The 26,130-nt window shown below is 39.5% G+C and overlaps 1 protein-coding gene across 1 annotated transcript in view; it reads right to left on the reverse strand.

Annotated features, from left to right (window-relative positions):
* HERC2 (HECT and RLD domain containing E3 ubiquitin protein ligase 2) overlaps positions 1-26,130 on the reverse strand; it is a 230,098-nt gene that overhangs the window by 51,872 nt on the left and 152,096 nt on the right. The window contains 10 exon segments of the mRNA XM_062205025.1: positions 9,145-9,370; positions 11,154-11,298; positions 12,083-12,254; positions 12,338-12,419; positions 12,594-12,771; positions 13,047-13,137; positions 14,899-15,042; positions 15,149-15,230; positions 20,662-20,773; positions 25,279-25,454. Coding sequence (XP_062061009.1) covers positions 9,145-9,370; positions 11,154-11,298; positions 12,083-12,254; positions 12,338-12,419; positions 12,594-12,771; positions 13,047-13,137; positions 14,899-15,042; positions 15,149-15,230; positions 20,662-20,773; positions 25,279-25,454 — 1,408 coding nt within the window.

Here is a 26,130-nt window from a genome sequence, read left to right on the forward strand (position 1 = left end):
TTAAAAGCATTCAGAGAAATAAGAGACACTATGTATGGAAGAACAAAGAATGACAGCAAATTATCAATGAGAATAAAGCAACTGAGAAGACAGTGGAGTCTTTAAAGTACTGAGAAACTGTCAACTTGAAATTGTATACCAATCAAAGACATCTTACAAAAATAGAGCAAAATAAACACCAGTTCAGACATAAACAATCTAAGTCACTAGTGCATCTAAACTATAGGATACAAACAAAAAGGAAGTACTTCAAGAAGGGAAATGAAGCCAGACAAAGAAATGAAAAACACATGGCAATACATGAGTAAACATAAAGACATTTTCTTGTTATTTGAGAAATTATTATTTATCCAAATCTTTATTTGCAGAAATTGGACCATCAGGTCAAAAACAAAACGAGACAAAACACTAAGGAATCATACTTTATATGAAATTAATCAAAATATATCTTAACTTATGCATAAAACCCAAAAGTGTAGGTCTTTAATTTTTGAAAAAAACTTAGTGGGTCAGTATTGTGGCCTACCTCCTGCAATGCTCATATCCTGTATGAATGCCATTTCAAGTTCCAGCTACTCTACTTCCAATCCACCTCCCTGCTAAAGAGCCTGGGAAGGCAGCAGAACATGACCCAAGTACATGGTCCCCTGCCACCCACGTGGGAGACCTGGATGGAATTCAGGAATAGCCCTGGCTATTGCAGCTATTTGTGGAGTGAACCAGTAAATGGAAGATTGATCTTTGTCTCTCTCTTCCTCTCTGTGTCCCTCCCTCTCCTCAACTCTGCCTTTCAAATATTTAAAGTACTTGAAAAAAAATTTGTACTGAACATTTATAGACCTTTTCTGTTTGTCATTACTTCATAAACAACACAGTATGATAGCTATTTATATAGCATTTACATAGCATTAGTTATTACAAGAAATCTAGAGATGGTTTTAAAGTCTATAGAGAGGATACCCAAGACAGCAGCATAGCAACAGGATGATCCGAGTCACGTGGAGCAATATAAATAGTTAAAAGGGAGAAAAGATACATGCCAGAGATGGAGCTGTGGGAAATTCATAACGAGGAGCCCAGGAGGCCGACAAAGACTGGGCAGGTCCACGCCGAGAGAGCAAGTAAGGAGGAAAGGCAGTGGAGACACAGCGGAGGCATGGATGGGGACAGCTGGGGCCAGCCCCCAGTGAACCAGGTCAGGCAGGAAATTGGGGGTCCATGGAGCTGTGAGTAGCAGCGGGAGGGGGAGACTGGTGAACTGCTTTTGAAGTTCCTCACAGGAAAAAAAGAGAAGGTACAGAAAAGCAAACAGAAAGGTTGGGCACTCCCCAGTCCATCTTCCTCCACGCACACCCATCTGGACCTGCAGTCAGCCAAGAGAAGCCATCTTGAATGTTTACATTTTTGAACATGGACCTTGGCCTCCAGAGCACACACCCATCAATTGTGGGGGCCACCCCACAAAACCTCCACCCAGAGTGAGGTCCACAACATTTCAGAGGAATTTCTTCTCCATCATACAAGCTGTGCAACAAGGAAAAGTCCTGAATACAGAAAACTCGAGCCCATCCCATCCACCATTTAGAAGCAAGCAAGGGTCTCAGTAGGTGAGTCTAAATGCACAGAGCTCATACCACCCCACCACAACTGACAAGTGAGCAGGGCTCCAGTAGATGGTGCTCTGTGCTTCCACGTGAAACACAAACACACACACACACACACACAGCAGCTCAGAGAAACTCCCCAGACATATATATGTATATACTGTGTATATATATACACACACACAAATGCCAAACAACAAAGCAAAAACCCTAAATAAGAATAAGGAAGATACTATGAGCCTCCCAAAGGAACACTACAATTCTTCAATAGTAGAAGATGAAGTTGAAGAGATCGAGGATATGCCAGAAACAAAATCCAGAAAATTAATTGTTAGATTACTTGGAAGCAATCAGAAGAAATTTCACGATCTAAATGAAGGGTGGTCCCAAGAAACTGAGATATTAAAGAGAAGTCAGAATAAAATAAAGAATTCAATAGAGCAAATAAAAATGCTGTGGAAAGTCTTAACAACAGAATAGGGGAAACAGAAGAAAGGATATCAGAACTAGAAGACAAATTTCTGGAAATATTACAATCAGACCATAAAAAAGAAGTTAGAAAACTAAAAAATATGGTTGGAGATCTACAAGATACTATCAAGTGATCCAACAAACGGATACTAGGAGTCCCAGAAGACATAGAAAGAAAAGATTAGAAGGCTTTCTTAATGAAATAACAATAGAAAGCTTCACTAATCTGGAGAAAGAAAGCAACATCCAAGTGCAGGAGGTACACAGAACTCCCAATAGACACAACCAGAAAAGATCTTTACCATGACACATTGTAGCGAAACTACCCACAGTAAAACATAAAGATCTTGAAATGTGCACCAGAGAAATGCCAAATCACATTCAGAGGAAACCCAGACTCACTCTAGACTTCTCATCAGAAACCCTACAAGCAAGGAGAGAATAGTGAGATATATTCCAAGTCTTAAGAGAAAAAAAAACTGTCCATCCAGAATACTGTGCCCGCCAAAGCTCTCATTTATGAATGAAGGAGAAATAAAGATCTTCTACAACAAACAGAAACTGAAAGAATTCCTAACTACTCGCCCAGCCCTGCAAAACGTGCTCAAGGATTTGCCAGACACAGAAACAGACACATCACTATGAAAGAAGATGAACGTAGAAAATGACCCAGTAAAAGCACAAAGGAAAACAAAAATGCGAAATTATAACTATTCACAGAAACATGGCAGCACAAAGTTGGTACTTAACAATAATCACTCTGAACGTAAATGGTCTCAAATCCCCCGTTAAAAGACACAGCCTGCTGAATGGATTAAAAAACAAAACCCATCTATCTGCTGTCTACAAGAAACACATCTTATCAACAAAGATGCATGCAGACTGAAAGTGAAAGGATGGAAAAAGATAATCCATGCCAACAAAAAAACAAAAAGAGAGCTGGTATAGCCATCTTAATATCAGACAAAATAGACTTTAAAACAAAAACTATTATAGAGACAAAGAAGGACACTTTATAATGAATAAAGCATCAACTCAACAGGACTATTATAAATATATATACATATAAATATAAATATAAATATATATATATATATATATATATATATATATATATATATTTAGGTGCACCTAAATACAGGGCACCTGGCCATCTAAAAAGATTGTTAACGGATTCAAAGGGAGAGTTAGACTCAAATACAATAGTAATTAGGGACTTCAATAAGCCACTGTCAGTAATGGGCAGATCAAACAGACAGAAAATCAACAAGGAAAAACAGAGTTAATCAACACTATAGACCAAAAATACCTAGCAGAAATCTACAGAGCTTTCCACCCAACAGCCACAGAATACACATTTTTCTCCCCAGTGCATGGAACTTTCTCAGGGATCAACCACATGCTAGGCCATAAAACAAGTGTCAGCAAATTCAAAAAAATCTAAATCATACCATGCATCTTCATGGACAACAATGCAATGAAATTGGAAATCAGCAACTCAAGAATCTCTAGAACATATGCAAACACATGGAGACTGAACAATATGCTCCTGAATGAACAGTGGGTCACAGAAGAAATCAAAAGAGAAATCAAAAAATCTCTGGAAACAAATGAAGACAACAACACAATATACCAAAACTTACGGGATACAGCAAAAGCAGTGTTAAGAGGAAAGTTTATAGCAATTTGTGCCTACATCAAGAAATTGGAAAGGCACCAAATAAATGAACTATCAGTGTACCTCGAGGATTTAGAAAAACAACAGCAAACCAAACCTAAAACTAGTAGGAGAAAAGAAATAATTAAAATTAGAGAAGAAACCAACAAAATTGAAACCAAATAAACAATACAAAAGATCAGCAAAACAAAGAGCTCACTTTTTGAAAAAAAAATACAAAATTTACACACCATTGGCCCAACTAACCAAAAAATGAAGACCCAAATCAATAAAATTAGAGATGAAAAAGGAAATGTAACAGACACCACAGAAATAAAAAGAATCACCAGAAATTACTACAAAGAGCTGGATGCCAACAGACTTGAAACCTAGAAGAAATGGATAGATTCCTAGATAAATACAACCTACCTAAATTGAGCCATGAAGACACAGAAAATCTAAACAGACCCATTATCAAGATGGAAATTGAATCAGTAATAAAGTCCCTCCCCACAAAGAAAAGCCCAGGACCAGATGGCTTCACCACTGAATTCTACCAGACATTTAAAGAAGAACTAACTTCAACTCTTCTCAAACTATTCAGAACAATCGAAAAAGAGGGAATCCTCCCAAATTCTTTCTATGAAGCCAGCAGCACCTTAATTCCTAAACAAGAAAAAGAAATCAAAGGGATTCAAATTGGGAAAGAGGATGTCAAACTATCCTATTTAGAGATAACATAATCCTATATGTAGGGGATCCAAAAGATTCTACCAAGAGACTATTGGAGCTCATAGAAGAGTTTGACAAAGTAGCAGGATATAAAATCAATACACAAGGCCGGCGCCACGGCTCACTTGGCTAATCTTCCACCTGCGGCGCCAGCACACAGGGTTCTAGTCCTGGTCAGGGCTCCAGATTCTGTCCCGGTTGCTCCTCTTCCAGTCCAGCTCTCTGCTGTGGCCTGGGAAGGCAACGGAGGATGGCCCAAGTGCTTGGGCCCTGCACCCACATGGGAGTCCAGGAAGAAGCACCTGGCTCCTGGCTCTGGATTGGCACAGCTGGCCTTAGTGGCCATTTGGGGGGTGAACCAACAGAAGGAAGACCTTTCTGTCTCTCTCTCACTGTCTAACTCTGACTGTCAAAAAAAAAAAATCAATACACAAAGAACAACAGACTCTGTATACACAGACAATGCCAATGCTGAGAAAGAACTGCTAAGATCAATCCCATTCACAATAGCTACCAAAAAAAAAAAAAAAAAAAAAAAAACCAACTACCTTGGAATAAACTTAACCAAGGAAGTCAAGGATCTCTATGATGAGAATTACAAAATAGTAAAGAAAGAAATAAAAGAAGATACAAAAAAATGGAAAAAAATTTCCATGTTCATGGATTGGAAGCATCAATATCATCAAAATGTCCTTTCTTCAGAGAGCAATTTACAAATTCAATGCAATACCAATCAAAATTCCAAAGACATTCTTCTCAGATCTAGAAAAACTATGCTGAAATTCATTTGGAAACACAGGAGATTTCAAATAGCTAAAACAATCTTATTCCACAAAAACAAAGCCAGAAGCAACATAATACCAGATTTCAAGACATACTACAAGGCAGTTATAATCAAAACAGCCTGGTACTGGTACAAAAACAGATGGATAGACCCATGGAACAGAATAGGCACAGGCAATCAAAGACAAAATTAACAAATGGGATTACATCAAATTGAGAAGCTTCTGTACTGAAAGAGAAACACTCTGGAAAGTGAAAAGACAATCAATAGAATGAGAGAAATTATTTGCAAAAGTATGCAATGGATAAAGGATCAATCACCAGAATATACAAAGAGATCAAGAAACTCCACAACAACAAAACAAATAACCCAGTTAAGAAATGGTGTGATTACAGGAAAAAACAAATCCTCACCCACTGCCAATAAGAATGAAAATGGCCAACGACTCTGGAAAAAAGTCTAGCAGTTTCTCATCAAACTAAACATGCCCTTACCATAGTAGGACCCAGAAGTCACACCCTTGGGCAGTTATACCAGAGAAATAAAAATTATTTTTATACAAAACCCTCTGCGTGCGCACGTGTGTGTGTATGTGATATGTATATGTCTATGTATGACATAGCAATTTTATCTGTAATAGCCAAAAAGTAGAAACAAACAGATGTCCTACAATAAGTGAGTAGTTAAGTCATGGCATACTATTCAGTAATAAAAAAGAATGAAATAGTGAGGGCTAGTGCTGTGCCATAGCAGGTTAAGCATCTGCCTATGGTGCCGGAATCCCATGTGGGTGCCAGTTCCTGTCCCAGCTGTTCCTCTTCCAATCCAGCTCTCTGTTTATGGCCTGGGAAAACAGTGGAGGATGGCCCAAGTGCCTGGGCCCTGCACCCACTTGGAAGACACAGAAAAAGCTCCTGGAATGCCTGGGCCCTGCACCCACTTGGAAGACACAGAAAAAGCTCCTGACTCCTGGCTTCGGATTGACTCAGCTGTAGCCACTGTGGCCATTTGGGGAGTGAACCAGTGGATAGAAGACCTTTCTCTCTCTCTCTCCCTCTCTGTTCCTCTGTAACTTTGCCACTCAAATAAATAAATAAAATTTCAAAAAAAAAAAAAAAAAGAATGAAACAGTGATCATCAGCAACTAAAATCTCCGAAAGACTATGCTGAGAGGAAAAAGTCAGTCTAAAAATGCTGTATAAATAAGGCGACATGAAAAGAGCTACATTTTAAGTGGACCGAAATGGAGCTAATGAGTAAACTACAGAGAAGCCTGGAGTCAAGCCTTATTTCCATCTATCCTAGAAAAGGAAACAGCACAGAGGTGAAGTAACTTGTACGGCCTGTATAGCTGGTACCTGGTAAAGCCAAAGATCACATTCTACTGATTTATAAAAGCATATGGTGCTAAGACTAAAGTAACCCTGATGCCCCGGGAGGGTTGGGGGGGGGGGGGGGGGAGGTAGACACTTGCATTAGAATTTCTTTAGAAAGTTGAAATTTCCTCAAAGAAGTCAATTTTACTTCCATACAATACCAAAGAACAACTTGAATATTTCTATATTAAAGCAAGAATTTTTTAAACACCATTCACAACAGTCCTAACAATCTAAATCTATTAAGAGCTATTCAAGACCTGGAAAAAGAAACTACAAAATACTGCTGAGAGTTTTACAGACCTAAACAAATGAAGAGAAACTCTACATCTATAGGTTGAAAGATTCAGTATTGTTAAGATGACCACCTTCTTTTCCAAAGTGACTTACAGATTCAATGCAATCCTGATGGAAATACCAAGCAGGCTGTTTAATAAAAACTGAAAACCTGATTCTAAAAGTTACATGGAAATGCCAAGGGCTAAAGAACTATTAGAACCTGAGTTTAGGTCTTTCATAAAATGTAGTAATCAAGCCTACGTGGTGCCAGCATCAAAATACACAAATAAATCAATGAGACAGAACCAAAAGTCGAGGAATAGGTCCACATATACACAAACAGCTGATTCTGACAAAGGTGAAATCCAGCAGATAAAGGATAGTTTTTCAAAAACGTAAACAAAACAACTGGATATTTATATGCAAAGAAAAAAAAAAAGGATCTCAATACAAACATCATACCATATATAAAATGTAATTCCAGATTAAGCATAGACCTAAATGTCTAAAACTATAAAGTTTCTACGAGAAGACAGGAAAAGAATCTTGACTTTGAATCAGGGAAAGGTTTTTTAGATACAATACCAAAAGCATGAGCTATCAAAAAAAAAATCTGGACTTCATCTAAATTAAAATGCTCTGCTCTTTAAAATTAATCTAAGGGGGAGGGACTGGCTGTGTGGTGTAGTGGGTTAAGCCACCAGCTTGTGCCAACATCCCATGTGGCCACAAGCGCAGGTCCCAACTGTTCTACTTCCAATCCAGCTCCCTGTTAATGCACCTGAGAAGGAAGCAGAGATGGCGAAAGTCTTTGGGCCTCTGCACCCATGTGGGAGACCCAGATAAAGCTCCTGGGTCCTAGTTTCTGCTTCTCCCAGCCCCAGCCATTGCAGCCATATGGGGAGTGAACCAGCAGATGGAAGATCAATCTCAGTCAATCAATATCTGTCTCTGTCTCTGTCTCTGTCTCTCTCTCTCTCTCTCTCTCTCTCTGTCTTTCGAATAAATAGAATAAATCTTTTTTTAAAAAAATTAACCTGTGAAGAGAATGAAAAGATCAACATTGAGAGAAAATATCTGTAAATCATATACTGCCAAAGATTTGTATCTGGAATTTACAAGGAACTTTCAAACTCAGTAAGAAAATAATCAGCCTAATTTTAAATACAAGCAAAAGAATTTAACAGACCTTCACCAAAAAAGGTATCTGGATGGTAAGCAAGGTGCTGGACATTAGTCACTAAATGGAAATTAAAACCCCAAAAGATACCACTATATATCTATCAGAATAACTAAATCTAAAGGCTAAACATATCATGTGTTGGCAAAAAGTGTGTAAGAGTAAAATAATCACTTTGCAAAACACTTTGTAGGTATCTAAAAAAGCTAAACATAACACCAATTATATGATCCAACCATTCCTCCCCTAAGAATTTACCCAAGACAAATGTAACCAATTTTTATTTGTAAAGTCAAAATAACACAAATGTTCATCAACACATGAAGGATGAACAGTCTATTCATAAGTGAGGTAATATGCAACAAAAAAGAATGAACTTTTGATAGCTGCAACACAGATGAGTCTCAATGCTGAGTGAGAAAGGTAAGATAAAAAAATATACTCCTAAATTTGTATATTTGAAATATACAAAATCTGTTCACCTTACATTAATAAAAAATATTTAAAAAGGAATATAGATTGTATAATTCCATTTCTATAAAATTCTAAAACATGCAGAACAGCCAGGGAGAGAAAGCAAGTCCGTGGTTATGGGAGGCCAGGGAAGGGGCGTCAAGAGCAGAGGGAGGGGCTGAGAAGTGCAGAAGGAAACCTCGAGTGCTCATTCTCTTTCATCGTGGTGATGCTTTCACAGGTGTGCATATACTTCAAAGTTGATCAAACTGTACACTTCAAATAGGTACAGTCTGCTTTATGCCTATTATATCAAAACAAATCTGCTAAAAAATACAAAGCTCTGCACTATGCCTATAATAAGAAACTTCTCTGCACACAGAGACAGCACTACCAGAGTTAACCCAGTCATGAATGAGGGAAATCTTCATTATACTTTCTTGAAAGATCTCCATTTTAGCATGTATAAATTGCGTAGAGAGTGTACCATAATTCTACTAGTGTTGCAAGCACTGCATTATACTTTCCAATCTGCTGGCACAATTAAACAAACCTAGAATGTTACGGTAATCTACAGAAAGATCTGAGAAGACACAAATCTATGTTACCCAAATAGGAAGCACCCAAAGGGTCTCGTGCAGTCTGGAAGAGGACAGGTTCGTGAACAGACGGCGTGGCCACATCTACCGTTGTCCATGCCACGCTATGCGATGACCCACATGCCACCCGCGTGATCTTCTGGCCTTCTAAGCCTTGCACAAGTGTGGGCTTTCTATTAACTGTGGTTGTGCCGTTGCCCTGCTGACCATGGTCATTATCACCCCAAGCATACACCTGTTCAGGAAAAAAAAGAATCCACAACGATTTCAACATTTCATATCAAATTTATCTGAAAACACTTAAAGTATGTGCCATGTGGGGTGGGAATCTGGCACGGTGGCTAAGACACTGGTTAAGATGCCCACATCCCATATCGGAGTGCCTGGGTTCAAGTCCTAACTTCCTGCTAATGCAGATGCTGGGAGCAGTACTGCTCACGTGGGAGCTGCCAGCTGTGTGGAAGACCTAGGCAGAGTTCACCATTCCCAGTTCCTGGCTTTCACCTGGTCTAGCCCAACCATTACAGGCATTTGGGGAATGAACCAGCAGATGAGAGAACTCTGTTTCTCTCTCTGAAATTTTATGTGTGTATATGTGTGTTTGTGTGTGTGTGAGAGAGAGAGAGAGAGAGAGACAGAGATAGAGAGAGCAAGCACATGAAAGAATCGAGCTCTTAAAAGTAGAAACAAACTATTTTAAACAGTGACTACAATTCCAAGAAAAATTTAAGCAGGACAATACTTGCCAGTGACTAATTAATGAGTGTTTACTTAATCCAATAATTCACCTATTTGGTTTTATTATACAAGTAGGGAGGGTCTCCTCTTCAAGAGCAACAATATTTTTCCTTTATTTTGCAAAGAAAAAAAAATAATTTCAAAAAACCCATTTACTCATTTTACTTCTCGGCTTTATAGAATTACAGAACATACTTTATTTTTAATTCAGTTTTATTTAAAAAAAGTTTGTAAGTTGTTTTCATAAATGAATTTTAAAATATGAGCCAGTCATTGTATACACATCTCAAATCAGTAGATTGAGTAATACTTTTAAGTATTAACTTTCTAAAATGAAGTATGGGGGCAGACATTTAGGCTAGTGGTTAAGATAGCAGTGAAGAAGTCCGCATCCCATTCAGAGTAGCCAGGTTTGACACCCAGGTCCGACTTCCGATTCCTGGTTCCAGCTAATGCAGCACCTGGGAGGCAGTGGTGATGGCTCGAGTTATTGGGTCCCTGACAACCACGTGGGAAACCTGCATTGAGTTCCTGGCTCCCACAGCCATTATGGATATAAGGAAAGTGAACCACTGAAAGGGAGTTTTTCTCTCTTGCTCACTCTTTCTCTTTCTGCCTCAAAGATAAGAAATTCTCTCCAAAAATAAGCTAAGTATGTATCTCTCCTACTAGCTATCAATTCTCTACAGTAAAACATTGCTAAAACCTTAACAGTAGGAGTACCTTCAATGACAATCTTTTCACATGGACTTTAGAGTAAGAATGACCCTTTCCTAAATGCCTCCCCTAACCTGTGCATTAGAGAGAAGATGTTCCAATTAAACAAAATGGATACTGTCCCACCCTGATGGTATTTCAAATACTATGACTCATCTTATTTCATCAAGAATTACTATTTCAAGGAGACACTGTTTGGCGTGTCTGTTAAACCACCATTTGAGATGCCCACTCCCATACAGAAATGCTGCGTTCAAGTACTGACTCTACCTCCAATTCTAGCTTCCTGCTAACAGGTACCATGGGTGGAGGCAGGTGAGAGCCCAAGCACCTAGGTCCCTGCCACCCATACGGGAGACCCAGATTGAGTTAGGGCTCCTGGCTTTGGCCCAGCTGTTGCAGGTATTTAGGAAGTGAACAGATGATAGGAGATGTCTACATCTGTAAGTCTTTCTCTGTCTTTCAAAAAAAATATTTTTTTAAATGAAGTTTCTACAAGACAAGGGCCATATCATGACCACCCTGTTAGGATACAGCTGCTTCGAGGCCACTTGCAGCCTTACCTGCCCCGAGTCCGTGACTGCCAGACAGTGCAGGGCACCAACAGCCACATGCACAATCTTCTTCCCTCTCAGTCCTTCCACCACCTGTGGTTTCCGTACATGCACATCAGAGCCATGGCCCAATCTGAAGTAGTCCCCTTTCCCCCTGAGAAAAGCACAACAGTGCAAGTATTACTGTAAGTTATAGTCTGGCTATGCCACAAAAAAAAAAAAAAAAAAAAAAAAAAATTCATTGTCTCACATCTTCTAGAGCCAGCTCAGTGATAACACTACACACAGCACCCAAGGTCTTGGAACTTACATTGTAAAATCATTCACCACTAATTCAGTAATGCTGCTAGCAAGCGCTTTAATTCTATAATATGTCCTTTATATTTCAGTTACTATCATGTTTTCATATACCTACTGAAAACAAGACATACAACTACAAATGCCGCTCCAAAGGCTACCTGGTCTATGTCCTTCTCAAGCTGCCTCTGGTCAGACCGCTGGCAACGAGGCCAACACAGCATCTAAAGTAGGTCTAGGTGCCCACGCCTTTGCACTTTAATAACAAAAGCATTCACAAGACACACATGTGAACTTTTTGTGGATCAAAGGATTCAGAAGTCTGTTTTGCTCTCATGTTCTCATTAAATTTCAGGTATCATAACAAAGTGGAAGAAACCCTTTACATAAACCTCACCTAATGTACAAGAAAAGTAAATGGACTAAAATTTCTCTAGTGTTCATTTCCAAATAAACCAGTTACAAAAGGAAACGTCTTCCTGTAATACTCTCATTAAATCTAATTCAGTATAAATAAAAGGACAAAGATGCCTGGGTAAGAAAATAATAGCTTACAATCACCCCAGGGTGCAGGGTGAGCTGGGGCTTCCTGAACACCTCCGGCAAGCTCGACATCCTGGTGATGGGTGGAGGTTACGTACCATGTCCAAACCACTCCTGACTTGGTAAGAGCCAAAGAGAACTGAGCTCCACACTCAATCTGGCACACGCCTTGTCCATTTAGTCTCTCAATGTTCTGGGGAATGTTACAGCCTTCACTTCCTCCCCGGCCCAGTTTTCCAAAGTCACCATCACCCCAAGAAAATACCAAACCTAGATTTAGAAAAACATACTTTAGGCCAGCGCCTCATAACATTCCTACCCAACCCAAAACTTAGGATCACCACAGTGCCTACCTTCATCGGTCAGAGCCAAGGTCTGTGCATCTCTGCTTCCACATGCCACTTGGATTACTCTGTGACCAAGAAGGACTTTCACCTATTCAATTACAAATTTAAAAACAAAATCAAGCCCAGGCACTGAGAAAGCAATGGAAATTTTTCTAGACACTGAAAGCCAAGAATGCACATGTCTCTATGCATTTTCCTAGCCTCAAAGCTTATCTTCTCTCAAAATCAGCAGACAGTAAGCAACAAAAATGTGTATAATCACCATTTTGGGCTTTAGCTGTGTCGTATTATCCCCATGTCCCAATCGGCCATATTCTCCAAGGCCCCAGGTATACAGTTCCCCGCTGGATGTGAGGGCTGCGCTGTGTGAGCTCCCACAGGCAATGTCCCGGATCCGCTTGGTTTTCAGGGCCTCTATCAGCCTTGGCTTGTCGCAGTTCCTAAAATAAGATTAAATCCCTTTCAAGAAAGGAAAAAAAAATCTACATTGACCTACCTTTGGTCAACAAAAAGTCTGTAGATCAATTTATCTTTCAAACCTTAGAATACGTGAGGACAAATTACATTCATCCATACAAAATACATACATTTTAAATTTCTTAAAAGCACATTTCCATAAATAACCCATGCTATTTTAATTTCCTGCAAAATAACTACCAAAAAGCATCCATTATTATCATCAGTAACAGATGCTTACTGAAGAAAATATTCTTACATTCTGCTGAAGTGGCCGAGCTTTCCATCATCTCCTTCACCCCAGGAAAACACTTTCCCATCAACAGTTAAAGCTGTAGCGTGCCGGCCACCTGAAACATTCACAAATGCATGGGTTGGCAAAGGGCACTGTACAAAAAGTTCACAGCCCATTTTGCCTGGCATGCAGCATGTACTCAAATAATATGTGTCAAATGAGTAAATGAAATCAACATTTAAGTTAAGCTTTTTGGATGACAAACATGAAAAATAACTGAACTTTAAAAAAAATAAAAATAAATGAACTTTAATTAAACTATAAATTTCAACTTGAGAATTTTACTTGCAAAGAACAGGGACAATAACACTCATGAGTAACAGGCTCCTATTCCGTCAAATGTATAAAAGATCAAAATTTAGATAGACAAAGTAATAATAAGTGCAATTGTAATCAGAAACAGTCAAATACAACAGCCATTTAAGCTTTTGAGAAAAGCACCCCAACAATGGCACTACTGAGTAAGTACCATGATTTGCAAGTAAGGCATTAAACTCACACTTCCCAAAACAGATCAGCTGAGGTTCTTTCCCCAACATGGGATCTTCTCCCAGTCTACATACCTCATGTAGGATTAAATACATGACTTCTCCTTATACATCAGAGCCCCTGCCAGCTCCTGGGCTCTGAGATCAGTGTGGCAGACAGGGTTCTTAGTTCCCGACATTCATTCTCCCCTCTTCTGAGAAGTCACAGAAAGAAGGCTTTCGGATGCTGGCAATGTAGTGCAGCGGACTAAGCTGCCACCTGCAATGCTAGCATCCCATGTGGACACCAGTTTGAGGGGCTGTTCCACTTTCAATTCAGCATCCTGATAATGTGCCTCGGAAAGCAGCAGAAGACTGCCTAAGTCCTTGGGCCCCTGCACCCCTGTGGGAGAGCATGATGGAGTTCCAGATTCCTGACCTCAGACTGGCCCAACCCCAGCCATTGCAACAAGTTGGAGAGTGAACCAGCAGATGAAAGATCTCTCTCTCTCTCTCTCTCTCTCTCTGACTCTCGCTCTGTAACTCTGCCTTTCAAATAAATAAATAAATGAAGAGGAGAAGGGAGGAGGGAAGAGGAGAAGAAATGATCAGGCTTCTGGAAGAACTCTCCTGATGAGCTGCATAGGTTGGAGGACAGGCTGTGTAGAGCTGCCCTCTTCCTCTTGCCCTAGGCCTTGAACTTTTCTCACAAAGATGGAGAGAAAGAACCAGCAATCCTCATGGACACAGAGCTCCACATGGGCCCAGACCTCACCTCCAGAAAAGAAAATAAAACTTCATCTGTCTGACCTAACCCTATGCAGTATGAGCATGAACTGAGTTTCATATACCTAATTCAGTTCCATTCCTCAGAGGCCTAGCATACAGCTTCAAAATAATACTCAATTAAGGTCCTCTAAATTGAAGGGTGTAGACTTTTTTAAGGATATTTCTCATCGCTGGGGTTCAAAGAAACTTTTGGGAATCTGATGGAAGTTACTAACTCTTTCTCCAGAAAAATGTCACCTATTTAAATGCACAACTTTATGACTTCATGGATGTTGTGGACCTGAGATCCTGGTTACAAACCACAAACCCCATCCTTGAGGGTACATTCCCATGCCTGAAATGCCAACAACTTCTGGGCTCCAGAAAAATCTCATTTAGTAGCAATAATTAAGTTCTAGACCACCCAGAGTTGCACATTATCCAATTTTTATTCCTATTAAGTAAAAACCTGAAAAACAATGCATAAACACTTCAGAAAGTTATTTAAGGGCCTTAGTTATTTGCAGAGTAGAAACAACATGCTTTCTACACACAAGTGTTGACACTGAACTTGTTTGTACCTGAGTGAACAGCCACCTTCTTGACAACATAGCTGCTGAGGGCTGTGATCTGCCTTGGGATAGGCACCGTCCCACTGGAAATGCCAAGCCCCAGCCGGCCATTGGTGGCTTCTCCACAGGCATAGACCTTCCCCTCCACAGTCACTGCAAAGAACAAGAGCCAGGAGAGGTCTCACTTTTAACAACATAAAGACTAATTTTTATGTGCCAAGAATAATTAAAAATTATTTTAATAATAGACTTATCATACCTGCAAATAAACTTTTAGAACCACCAGCCACCTGCACCACATTCAGAGCAGACAGAGTCTCAGAGAATGATGGTACTTTGATCTAGAATAGGGTTTTAAAAGCAAAGAAAGAAAAAAGATCATCTTTATAGTTTTAAAATCTCAAGCAACCTTACTAGATGATACAAGGAATTCTTTGGTTATATTAAACAAAGAATTTCTTATCTCTTAGAGGCACACATTGAAGTATTTTATGGATAAAACGACACATTGAGATTTTAAAATAAATCAAATTTGGGGGAGGGGTAAGTAATAAACTCACACTCAGTTGCTAGTAACTTTTTAAGCTGGTACCAGAGACATGAGTGCCCCTACCTCATTTTTCTATTTGGAAACATTTAACATCTAACATTTAACATTTTCTTAATAAAAAAATAAAAAGAAAACATACACAACAAAAAGATAAAAGCAAACATTTGGTAAATTATTATTCCAAATCATGTCCTGTTTTGTTTTTTTTTGCTTGTTTGTTTGTTTTGTTTTTTTTAATTTGAGAGAGAGAGAGTTAGACAGAAAGAAGGAGAGACAGAGAGATCTTCCATCCTCTGGTTCACTTCCCATATGGCCACAACAGCCGGTGCTAGGCCGACTGGAAGCCAGGAGCCAGGAGCTTCTTCCGGTTCTCCCACAAGGACACAGGGCCCTAAGCACTTGGGCCATCTTCTACTGCTTTCCCAGGCCATAAGCAGAGAGCTGGATCAGAAGAGAAGCGGCTGGTACACAAACCTGCTCCCATATGGGATGCTGGCACCACAGGTGGAGGCTTAACCCATTATGCCACAGAGCTGGACCCTTTCTGTTCATTTTGATTCTGAGTCAAATAGCTCGAAAAAATTAAATGCTTAAATTTCCCATCAAGTAGGTGACTGATTTAATTTAAAATCTTTGAGGGTGGCATTATGACATAATGGGCTAATCCACAGCCTGAGATGCCAGTATCTATATAAACACTGGTTCAAGTCCTGGTTGCTTCACTTCAAATCCAACTAATGTGCCTGGGAAAGCACTGGAAGATGGCCCAAGCATTTGAGCCCCTTTCTCCCAAAGGAGAGACTTGGAAGAAATTCTGGGATCTTGACTTCATCTTGTCCCAGACCCAGCCATTACAGCCATTTGAGGAGTGAACCAGTTAATGGAAGATCTCTCTCTCTCTCTCTCTCTCTCTCTCTCTGTGTGTGTGTGTCTATTCCTCTCTAACACTGCCCTTCAAATAAAATAAAATAAATAAATCTTTAAAAAAAATCCTTAGAGCCTTTGTCTAAGAAACTTTCATAATTCTGTGTATAAGAAATTATTATACTGGCACTACTACAATGAAGAAAGGAATTTCATCACAGCTGTGCAGACTGGCACTGTCCCTTGTGAAGACTCCAAGTGTGACAGCAGGCAGGGTCCCAGCTTCCAACACGACCAGAGCCTCAGAGCTACTGCCCTTGCCCACTCCCAAAATGGAGGTCAGAAGCCTTCAAACACAAATGTAACTCAAGGTTGCTCAAATACAGATAAAAATTAGCTGTACTTTGACAGAAAACAGTTCAAATAAATGAGCTCTAGCTTTATTGCTCATTTATCAACATTGCAGGTAAGTAGGGAACTTATGATGGAGAATACTAAAGGGAGGTAAACATGCTCATCTGAAAACAGAAACTGTCTCCAGGCACTGAAATGTGAAAGAATCTCTTGTGGCTCCTCAGACTAGAACCACTGAGTAGTGTAAGTGGCACTGAATTCAGCTCTAGATCAAATGCATCATTTGTTATAGAGACTATTTTTAAAAATCTGATCTTTTTCTTCTACACAACTTCAAATTTTTTACAAATTAACCTTTTATCCAACTACCTATAGGATTAAGTATGTCAACAGTAGAGAAGCTATGACACAGCTTCCCCATGGTTTCATGACTTATTAACATGTTAAATGAGAACATCAAGGGCTGTACCTATAACAAGTTCCTCAAAGATTATGACAAGTGTAGGCCCATGCATCTGTGTGATTTGTTTGGTTCTCTGTGCTCCAAAGGCATTCTCTCTACAGAAATTATTTCACGCCAGAGTAATCTGGGGTCAGAAATCACATCTAGTTCATTTTCATACCTTTATGGCCTTTTTACACATCAGTTGGTACAAAGCAAGTAAAAGTTTTCATTGTATTAAAGGCAAAATAAATACAGTCTACAATTTTCACCAATGCACTTGTCACATCTTTTAAAAAGTTGATTTTTGGGGGGCAGGTGCTGTAGTATAGTAGGCTAAGCACCTGCCTGCAGTGCTAGCATCCCATATAGGTACGGGTTGGAAGTCCCAGCTGCTCCACTTCTGATCCAGCTCCCTGCTCATGGTGTGGGAAAGCAGTAGAAGATGGTCCAAGTGCTTGGGCCCCTATACCTACGTGGGAGACTCTAAATAAGTCTGTCTCTCTGTAACTCTGCCTTTCTCTCTTAAAAAAAAAAGTTATTTTCTACCTTATAAAACAATAATATAACTTTACCTAAATGCGCTATTTTTCCAAGGATAGAAAGGTTTTTTTTTGTTTTGTTTTTGACATTTATTTATTTGAAAGGCAGAGTTAGAGGCAGAGGCAGACAGAGAGCGATTTTCCATCCACTGGTTCACTCCCCAAATGGCCACAACGGCCGGAGCTGGGCCTATCAGAAGCCAGGGGCCAGGCAATTCTTCCGGGTCTTCCAGGCAGGTACAGGGGTCCAAACACTTGGGCCATCTTCTGCTGCTTTCCCAGGTTATAGCAGAGAGTTGGATCAGAAGAAAAGCAGGTAGGACTTGAACTGGCACCTATACAGGTTGCTGACATACAGATGGCAGCTTTACTCATTATGACACAGCGCTGGCCCCTGGATGAAAACTTTTAAGAAATTGAATTTGATAATGTCTGTTAGTTCACATCAAGAATTATTTTCATTACATCTCAAAGTTTTTTTTTTTTTCATACTACCTGTTGAACTCTTAGAATAGAGCTAATAGTATGTGTATAAAATTAACTGAAAATATATTTCAGTAAAAAATAGGATTAGGAGAACGAGGAGAAAAAGGGGTGTGAATATAAGTGGGAGGGCAGGTACAGTGAGAAGAATCACTATGTTCCTAAAGTTGTAATTATGAAATACATGAAGTTTGAATTCCTCAAATAAAAGGTTTCTCACAAAAAAAAAAAAGTACAAAAAAATTACTTTCAAAAGTTAATTTAAAATTCAGCATAGCAGAGGCTCAGCCCAGCCCACGGAACTGCAGCCACCCTTTGTGCCATCCTTGCTCTTCCGGCTGACAACATGTTCCACATCCTGCTTGGATTTAACTTTTGGCACTGTGGTTGGAATTATCTGGCTCAGAACTGTGACATACCAAAGTCAGCTAAAAAGCTTGAAGAAATTAACAAGCACTTGGATGCTAGAAAGAAATCCCCCAGTTCATGAGACTGACGCCAGCATTGCCTTCTGGATACAGTGATTCTATCTTTATCTCTCCAACTTCAGCGACTTTCTTATTTGCCTAGACCCTGTGTTGCTTCAGAAAAAATGAGGTCAGAAGTTAAGAACTACCCTTACATTTATAGCATCCTTGCGCTTTCTCTTGTCCTCCTTCCAGCTGTTTGGGAGGTCCTAAGGCTGGAATTATGGTGATAAATTAGTAAAATGACCTTTAATTAGTAGTCTCTCCCTTATTCTTTAGAACTTCTACTACCTTTGGTCAAAAGAAAAATTGATGACTTTTGTATAGCTGATAAGATAGATACAAATAATACTCATTTTACAGCTTAGCAGTTACAATGGGTGCTTTTTAAATATCTATTGCTACACTTTGTTGTTTTGAAGTAATTAATATCTAGAAGCCACTTTTTGATGAATTATCCATCTACTTTATACTATAAGGAAGCTCCACAGTTGATAATTTAGCCAGTAAATTAATTTATTATTCATTAACTGAGGAATTATATTCTAAGAATCCTGTCAGGAATATTCAAAATAATGGTCTTTGTCTCAGAGTTCAGTCTGTTTAGTATGTAAGTTTTCCCTAGTGATGTATTTGATCTCACATGTCTCTCAAAAGAATGATGCTTGGGAATACAGGTGCATTTGACATTACATGATAGATAAGTGAAAAGCTGTCTAAAGAAAATTCTATGCCTTTTCATATTAAAAAAGTGTAAGTACTTTCTAATTTTATAGTATTATAACAAAAATGGGGGTCCAAATACATAATAGAATCAGCTTCTCAAGAAGAATTTCTGTTTCTCCCTACAATTTCTGGTTTATTCTGAAATCAGAAATTTCTCTGGTGATTTGTCAAATATCAAGTTATCAGTCTATTTTTTTAATTAAAAAAATTTGAATAGTTGACTTTCCCCATAGGTCAAGATTCGAAAGTTGTTCTGTGCAAACAGCCTCTCCCACTCCTGTTTCCTGGCTCCTCTTCCTCAGGAAGCCACTGGAAGCAGTTTCCCATGTGCTTCTGAGAAACAGTCTGTGCCTGAACAGGTGGGAAGAACCATATATAAAATCTGATCCTTGCCTTTTTATTTTTTTAATGGAGATCATTCCATGTCAGTATGTAAGGAACAAGGAGCCTCAGTCCTGTGTTGGCTGCATTAGAGTCTGTTGAATGGATATACCACAAGTTGTTTAACATGCTCTTGGGGAATGTTTCAGCTGCTCTTTTGCTCTTACAATGACAACCTTAAACTTACAGTTAGTATGCATATCAATGCAAGAGTACACCTACAAGATAACATCCCGTGTTTGTATTAAGTATAAATACCCATTTCATCGGGGCTTTGTTCTCAGAGGGCTTACTGGGCATTTCTAATGTAGCGACAAGCTCCAACAATCATACAGAAACATCTGTTTTTCAGTGATGACACTTATGCTGTATGTAATCATAAAATGAAAGATTTTGTTTCTCTTTGGAAACATGGATCTTTCACACATGAAGATAAATTTTATCCTTGTCATGGCTGTCTTTGTCTATGTGACAGATCAGGATGACATTAAAGTTTGGCTTCTTACTAACAGTGTGGTAACAGTCAAGTGGCTTATTCTTTCTGAAACTATTACGTTTACTGTAAGATGTAGACATAATACCTACAAACCTTATAGAGGTTGTCATGAGAAATGATTAGGGTAATGTATGTGATATGTTGCTTCGCATATTATCCAATAAATAATACATACTCATCTGAAAAGAAAATTCAACATAGGGTGTCTCCGAAAAGTTAATGGAAATGCATATTATGAAAAAAATTATGGCTGGATTACAATATTTTTGCACCAAAGTGAACTTATGTTTTAATTCCATTTTTCCATGAACTTTTTGAAGTCCCCTTGTATAGAAGATAAAATTATTACAAAACTTCAAAAGAGGTTTGGCTGCTGCTGAGTCCCTGACAGACAAAGGCACCAGGGAACTCTTCTTCAGTCACATCGAGACAGGAGATGCAGCAACTTCAGCCTGGAGGGGAGATACCTTAGAGCCTTTCAGGCCGCCCAGCTGGTCCTTGTCATTCAGTCCCCACACAAACACTTTGGTTCTTATTGTAGCTGCTGACTCCAGCCCTCCAGCCTTCTTTCTAATAAGGCTAACCAACGGAAAAAAAAAAAAAAACAAAGAAAATTAGAGATTATTCAGCATAAAATACTTTGAAACTAAAGAAGAAAACAACTTCAAGCATTCAAGCCTTGCTGGTTACTATAAGAAAGTGACCTTTTTTTCATGCAATAACCTTCCAACCTTCCAAATATGTACAGGAGTAAGTGGTCCAGAAGGTCAAAATTTCTAGATACCAATATGCCACCCAAGGATTTAATTTTAGCTTTTCATTTTTTGACAGATTTTTCTATGATACACTATGTATCTTCCTTTTCTTAAAAAAAAAAAAAAATTATTTGAGAGGCAGAAAGACAGAAGAGCTACCATCTTGGTTCACTCCTGAAATGCGTGAAATGACCAAGGCTGAGGTAGGCCAAAGCCAGGAGCAGGGAAGACAGTGCAGGTCACCCACGTGGAGGGCACAGGCCTAACTGACTGAGCCATCACCTGGTGCCTCCTAGAGTGCACAGAGCAGGAAACTGAAATAGGGAGTAGAGATGGGACTCAAAACCAGGCACTGCATATAAGTTGTGGGCGTCTTACCCAGCACTTTAACTGCTACGCCTAATTCTGCCCCCTTTCTTTTTAAACACCGAGTGGAATATAACTAGTTCAGTGATCAGAGAGATTCCCATTCATTGCCACAATGAACTAATATTCCCAAGAGTTACCACTGCGAATGGCCTTGTGGCAGTGACCCTAAACCTGGACAACCATTTGGTTCATTTTTCTCCACAGAAACAATAACACAGATGTGGCCATATGACCTTAGAGGTAGTCTAACACAGATACTTATCCGAAGGCAAAATGCTTTCCTCCTTTAGTCGCTTTGCCCACAACACTGGCTAAATGCCTAACTGCTAGCCAGCTGGGTTGGAGGGTCTCACCTTCTCTTTCTTTCCCAGGTAACTTGTTCTTTCCACCTCGATAGCCCCATCTGCTTACCTGCCCTCAAAGGTTTAGAAGTTTAACCACCAATAGTCAAAACACTCCAATTCTTGAACTTGATGAAACCATGAAGTACATGGGATGCTAGAACCTTTTTTTTTTTTTTTTTTTGGCTGGTAGTATGATGCCTGGTGCTTTTGTGTTTGGGGTTCTCACCATTTTGTTTACTTTTGTTCTATCTTTATACAACAAGATGAATGACTGACAGCTCTGGATATTAGGTTCTATATAAATAAGACTGGCTTTTTTTTTACCATGCTATATACCAATAAATATTTACCTAAGATTTTTTAAAACATGTTATAGACTTAAAGTGACCAAAATCTTACGGTTTGAAAATAAAAATATAGAAGATTCTCATTTGATACCACAAACCAGCAATTAAGCATATATATCAGATACTGAAATATCTTACAACACGTTTTCAGTCAATACTATGTGTGGGAAACCAAGAATGATATTCAAGATATTTAACAATGGGTGCCGTGGAAGCATTGACCAGTTAGAACAAAGGTTAGTTTCACTGATCAATGTGAGCACATCCCACTTGGGACCAGCCCTTTGAGAGACTTCTTGGACCAGTGTTCATTAGCTGAAATCAGTAGCTAATTAATAATACAGGGAAACCAATTACATTCAAATATTAGATGGTTCTTTACTAACGTATTCAACCATGCATTGATGATTGATGAGTTAACTTTAAAACTATTTAGGTTATTTCATATATACAGCATATGTATTAATTGTATATGCCCAAATCATTTTAGTAGCTATTGGTAAGAAAATGTTCATCTATAACCCTTTTTCTTAAAAGTCCCAATGATTTGCTAATCCAAGTGAATTTGTATTTTATTTATCTAAGCTATTCTATGTAGTTTGAACTGTATCATTTAGCATAACATATATTCTAGAAACGGTTGCATCATACATATACTTTTTCTTTCCAAGGTTCTGAAATAAAACAGCACAAAATCTACACACAAGATCACAGAACCCTAGGATAATCTGTCCACTCATGGCTAAGAGATGTACTTAACAGCAGTGCCAGCAGAACTCCTTTGTCTCCAGAAGTCACTGCGCAGCAAGCACATACAGCAAAGGCCGTTTGGTCAACAACATTCAGCAGACACTGGTGATTTGCTTCTTGTGCCTGTCTGCAGGGCCCTGGCCACACTAGCAACCTAACAGAGCTTTGTTTTGGGAATGCTGAAAGCAAATAGATTTATTTTGTACATCCTGTGACTTAGTAGTTTTACTTGCAGTAATTTATCTAGGAAAATACAACTTAAATAAACACAGTGATGTCTACAGTCTGCTGTTGGGACAGTTAACAGGGCCTAGAACAACAGCCCTGACACACGAGTCCTGGAGACATATTTTAGAACAAACCATGGTATTCCCACAAGAGCAGAGAACAGGGACTGGCCCACAGTGCATTTTCAACAGATATGAGGGTACTTCATAAATCGCATGGTGGGGAGATGGTGTTGTGGCACAGCAGGTTAACCAGCTGCTTGCAATGCTGGCATCTCGTATCAGAGCATCAGTTCAAGTTGGCTGCTCCACTTCCTATCCAGCTTCCTGTTGATGTGCCAAGTGCTTGGGCCCTGCCACCCATGTGGGAGACCAGGATGGAGTTCCAGGCTCCTGGTTTGGCCTGGCCCAGCCCTGGCTGTTGCAACAATTTAGGTGAACCAGCAGATGAAACATTTCTTTCTCTCCCTCTCTCTGTAGTTCTTTTCAAGTAAATATAGGGCCGGTGTTGTAGAACAGCAGGCTAAGGGGCTACTAGTAAAGCCAGCATCCCATGTGAGCACCAGTTAAAGTCCTGGCTGCTCACTTCTGATCCAGTTCCCTGCTAATAAAACTGGGAAGGCAGAAGATGGTCCAAGTGGTCAGGCCACTGCACCCACATGGGAGACTCAGATGGAGTCCCAGGCTCCTGGCTTCAGCCATTTGCAGCCATTTGGGGAGTGAATAGCAGATGGAAGTTCTGTGTGTGTGTGTGTGTCTTTCCCTCTGTCTCTGTAACTCCGCCTGTCAAACAAATAATCTTTAAAAAAAATTAAGTGTATGGAAAAATAGAATTAAAAGTGAGCTTATTTTTCTCAGAACATGTGGAAAACATGTATCTGATAAGCCATGTATGAATTTCAAAAACTTTCACACCAAAATAAAGTCATACTTTTAATTCCATTTCTTCATAAACTTTTTAAAGTACCTTATATATGCCTAATGAATAAATATGGCTATGGTCACAACCATAGTGTTCATATAAAATAAGGAATTCAGGGGCCAGCGCTGTGGCATAGGGGGCAAAGCATCTCCTGCAGTGCTGCCATCCCATAAGGGCGCTGGTTAGAGACCTGGCTGCTCCACTCTCTATCCAGTTCTCTGCTATGGCCTGGGAAAGTGGCAGAGGATGGCTCAAGTCGTTGGGCCCCTGCACCCACGTGGGAGACTCAGAAGAAGCTCCTGGCTCCTGGTTTCAGATCGGCTCAGCTCCGGCCATTGCAGACATCTGGGAAGTGAACCAGTGGATGGAAGACCTCTCTCTCTCTCTCTGCTTCTCCTTCTCTCTCTGTGTAACTCTTTCAAATAAATGAATAAATCTTTAAAAAAAATTAGGAATTCAGTCATGAGAACACAATCATAAGGCAAAATACCACACAAAAATAATCACTACAGAAGACTAATGATGAGGATATTCTGAAGATGGATGGAATGTGAACGCTCTTAATGCCACTGAACTGTATGCTTAAAAGTTGCTAAAATAATAAATTGTAGCTTATATATTTTATCATAACAAAAAAATTGTTTTCAAAGTTAACAATAAAACACTTGGTTAAAAAAAAAGCTATGCATACAATTTCCTTAGGAAAATGCATTTAAATACAGAAAAAGAAAAAGAAAGTAAAACTACAAGGGTAAATACCAAAATAGTAACTAATATTTCAGTTTGAAAAATTAAATATTTTTATTTCTTCTAATTGTATTTATCAACATTAAACATTTTCTTAAAAACAAGCTAAATCATAATTCTCTTAAATTCAACAACTATTTATTTTTTAAGATTTATTTATTTGTTCATTTATTTATTTGAAAGGCAGAGTTACAGGGTGAGAAGCAGGGGGCAAAGAGAGAGATCCTCCATCTGCTGGTTTGCTCTCCAAATGGCCACAATGGCCTGAACTGGGCCAGTCCAAAGCCAGGAGCTTCCTCCAGCTCTCCCACAGCAATGCAGGGGTCCAAGCACTTGGGTTATCCTTCATTGCCTTTCCAGGAGCATTAGCAGGGATCTGGATTGGAAGTGGTGCAGTCAGGACTTGAACTGCCCACCCATATGGGATGCTAATGTCGCAGGGGGTGGCTTTACCCATTACACCATAGCACCAGTTCCTCAACTACAATTTACCAAACATTTTTATGGGAACAAAACCACCCTCATTATGAAATACACACTAATTAAATATTTACTTTTGAAATCAAGGATTTGAGAATGAAGCAGAAGAAGATAAGTGAGGACTAACAAAAAATGGCTCTCACCTTCCACTGTTGGCTTTATCATCTTCTTCCTCCTCATTGTCTGAAGCTAAGAAAGGAACCGTAGCCAAATCTTCTTCCTCGGCACGGATCCGTCCCAGCAGGATGAGACCATGGATTTTACAATCAATTCCTGAGCTCCTGCACTGCTTGATGGCAATTTCGATATACCTGTGATACTAGACGTAAAAACAATGAGCTACAAACTTTTCAGAGTCAAACACATTAGGTCCTTTAACTGAAGAGTAGGATATTCAGACATGGAATGTGTGGACAACTAGAGCCCCTTCACTTGAGTTCCAGAAATATCAAGTAAGTGAGTCAAATTTACCACAGTCACACTTAAGCAAGGCTTGCTTTAAAAGGAGTTAATATATCACTGAATGTATCCACTCGGGGCATGGGACTCTCACAGGTTTTCTTGATGAAATTAAATAGGATGAGGGGCCGGCGCCATGGCTCACTTGGTTAATCCTCCACCTGCGGCGCCAGTATCCCATATGGACGCCGGGTTTTAGTCCCAGTTGCTCCTCTTCCAGTCCAGCTCTCTGCAGTGGCCCGGGAAGGCAGTGGAGGATGGCCCAAGTGCTTGGGCCCTGCACCCGCGTGGGAGACCAGGAAGAAGCACCTGGCTCCTGGCTTCAGATCAGCACAGCGCTGACCGTAGAGGCCATTTGGGGAGTGAACCAATGGAAGGAAGACCTTTCTCTCTGTCTCTCTCTCTCTCTCTCACTGTCTACAACTCTACCTGTCAAATAAATAAATAAAAAAGAAATTAAATAGGATGAAAGTCTTACTGAATAAGCAGAAACTTTATGCTTTAGAGATTCTTTCTTTCTCTTTCTCTTTTTTTTT

Source organism: Lepus europaeus, chromosome 11 (assembly GCF_033115175.1).
Source record: "Lepus europaeus isolate LE1 chromosome 11, mLepTim1.pri, whole genome shotgun sequence".
Lineage (NCBI taxonomy): Eukaryota > Metazoa > Chordata > Mammalia > Lagomorpha > Leporidae > Lepus > Lepus europaeus.